The following is a 2500-nucleotide window of genomic DNA, read 5'->3' as shown; positions in this document are numbered from 1 at the left end:
TAAGGATATACATGGATTGGTCCCTGGACATATGCTTTATCACCATGGGAAACAAGCACTAGCACTTGAAAAAAATATAATAATCATAATAAGAAAATAAATAAACAAATAAATAAACCATTGAAGTCGCACAAATCACTATTGGAAAGATTTAGTAAGTATAATGCTCTAAAAATTTGGCTTGGGGGCTGGGTAATAAGAACATGCCTTTGTGGGAAAATTTGGCTCAAGGCTGGGTTACAGGAATAAGCCTTTGGGTAAAAATTTGGCTGTGGACTGGAGTGACAGGAATGTTTTGTCTTGAAAAATATGGCTGAAGGCCATGGTAATGAGAATGGTTCTCCATAAGTATGCAAAGCTCTTGGAGGAAGATTAGACTTGTGGGTATTTAGGTAGGAACTCTTGCATTATTTCCACTGATGGAATGTACCATCTGTCATATTATTCACTTAAAATGTGAGAAAAAATAGCTTGGATGACTGAATAAAATGTTATGAATAATATGTAAAACCATATATTAAATACATAAAATAATACCTGATATATTTGGAATAATATGTAAAATAATATGTAAAGTAGCTAAAATCTACATGAAATAACTTAAAATATATGTAAGGCAATATGTAAATTAAATAAATAAGATGTAAAATATCTAAGTATACAAAATAATGCAAACATAATAGTAACATCCAAAGACTTGCAGAATGACAACGGAAAAAAGTACAGAAAAAAATCTTACCGTTAAAAAGGAACTCACTGCCCCTAAAATGCCTCCAGCTAGAACATCCCACCAGTGATGTCGGTTGTCTGCTATACGGGACTGACAGCAATACAAGGTCCACACTGCCCACAGTAGTTGTATCCATGGTGCCAACAGCCGAGATGAACGTCCCCATATTCTTTGCTTGATGTATACCTGGGTCATATTTATAATTCATCAGATGATGTTGTGTAATAGCTTTCCACTGATAAGCATTTTATGTACAGATCTTAAACTTACATAGAAATTTTGGTTAGGACCTACAGGGGGCTGTACACTTGTCTTGTTCCTTTTTTTAAAGGAAATTTATGGACCAAATGTTAAAAAATACAGTAATACATATAAATATATTAAGCAGAAATGATCTTCAAATTGTTGCAGATTTTTACTGATTACTCATGGCATACATGTGCATGACACCTGCAACTATGAATCATGCAAGTTCAAAAAAGAATAAGAAAAAAAAAAAAGGGTAAAAAATTCATGCTAGAACTTCAAATATTTAATCAGTAATGAGAATATGTTCACCAGGTCTACTGTTGATTTTTAATGCTCCTTTGTGAGTTAAAAATTCATTAATCCATGCTATTTATTCATTGAAAAACTGGATATAAATGGAACTTTAACTCAATGCTGCCAGGAAAATGCTGTGCTCATTTTTTTTTTTTTGTCTCTGCACATAGATGGCACTGCTTGTGTTTAGCCACAAAGGAGTCAGTTAGTAAAATTGTGGCCTTACCTGATTTCGCCCCCTTGAATTGGTAAGATTTTTTTTTTTTTTTACGAATGCTATGAAAATTGATGGGGTTATTTTTCTTATAGACATTATAATTACTGTAATGTTATAGACATTAGGAACACCAATAGAAGATAATGTAAAAATATTTTCGAAAATCAAGGAAAAGGGTAAACAGGTGAGACAGGCAGTACTCATAATTGGCTCATTGGTGACTTACAAGTGGAGCCATCTCTGTGTAAAAACAATTAATAAAGTGAACTCACAGTGGGCATGGCATGTATGTACATGCCATGCCCATCAGTTTTGGGGTAAAACTGCTATAAAAAAAATGATACTGAAACCTTGTATATAACATAGGTAATCAAGACAACATTAATGAGGTATAGAGCCTCAAAAATGTACAAGGCTATGAGGCAGATGGTATCTTCTGTATTCCTATTATTTTTTTACTATTTTCAAATGTTTTGGAAGCTTTTATTACAAAATATGCAAAATATTATCATTCATTTCTGTAAGACAGAATCCCTGTGGGTTTAGAAATCTCTGAAAATACATAAATTAAGCAAAAATTCAAAGAAATGACTAAGAAAAGTCTCTCTCATATAACACTGCCTTAGCTCATAACACCCATACTTATACACAAAATAGCCTACTACTATCTCCTATTGCAGAAAAGCAATCATCATGAGATTCTAATATTGTCTTGAAATAAATCACTTGCCTATAACAAATGTAAAAGGAAAAGGTCTAGCCATATGAAATGCACAAGAACAAAATCATGCTTTAACAAATCATTCCCTCATTTCAGGTTTTTCTTGGGATATAACTCTAATCAGAGGCGCTTTGGACACATTAAATAGAGAACCAGACTGGCATCTCGCTCCCATCAGTCAATCACCATCGGATTGCCTCAATGGTGACTGGCTGATGGGTGCGAGATGGTAGTCCGGCTCAACATTTAAGGTGTCCAGAATGTCTCTGAATATGAGAATGACCACACC

At 33.7% G+C, this 2500-nt stretch overlaps 1 protein-coding gene across 2 annotated transcripts in view; it reads right to left on the bottom strand.

Moving 5' to 3' along the window:
• LOC125036810 (phospholipid phosphatase 2-like) overlaps positions 1 to 2500 on the bottom strand; it is a 65086-nt gene that overhangs the window by 1416 nt on the left and 61170 nt on the right. For both annotated transcript variants that reach the window (XM_047629669.1, XM_047629668.1), the window contains one exon: positions 740 to 916. In XM_047629669.1, coding sequence (XP_047485625.1) covers positions 740 to 916 — 177 coding nt within the window. The remainder of the gene's footprint in view (positions 1 to 739; positions 917 to 2500) is intronic.

Source organism: Penaeus chinensis, chromosome 22 (genome assembly GCF_019202785.1).
Source record: "Penaeus chinensis breed Huanghai No. 1 chromosome 22, ASM1920278v2, whole genome shotgun sequence".
In the NCBI taxonomy this organism is placed as follows: domain Eukaryota; kingdom Metazoa; phylum Arthropoda; class Malacostraca; order Decapoda; family Penaeidae; genus Penaeus; species Penaeus chinensis.
The sequence above is the reverse complement of the archived record's forward strand: the minus strand, read 5'-3'. Positions and strand labels throughout refer to the sequence as shown.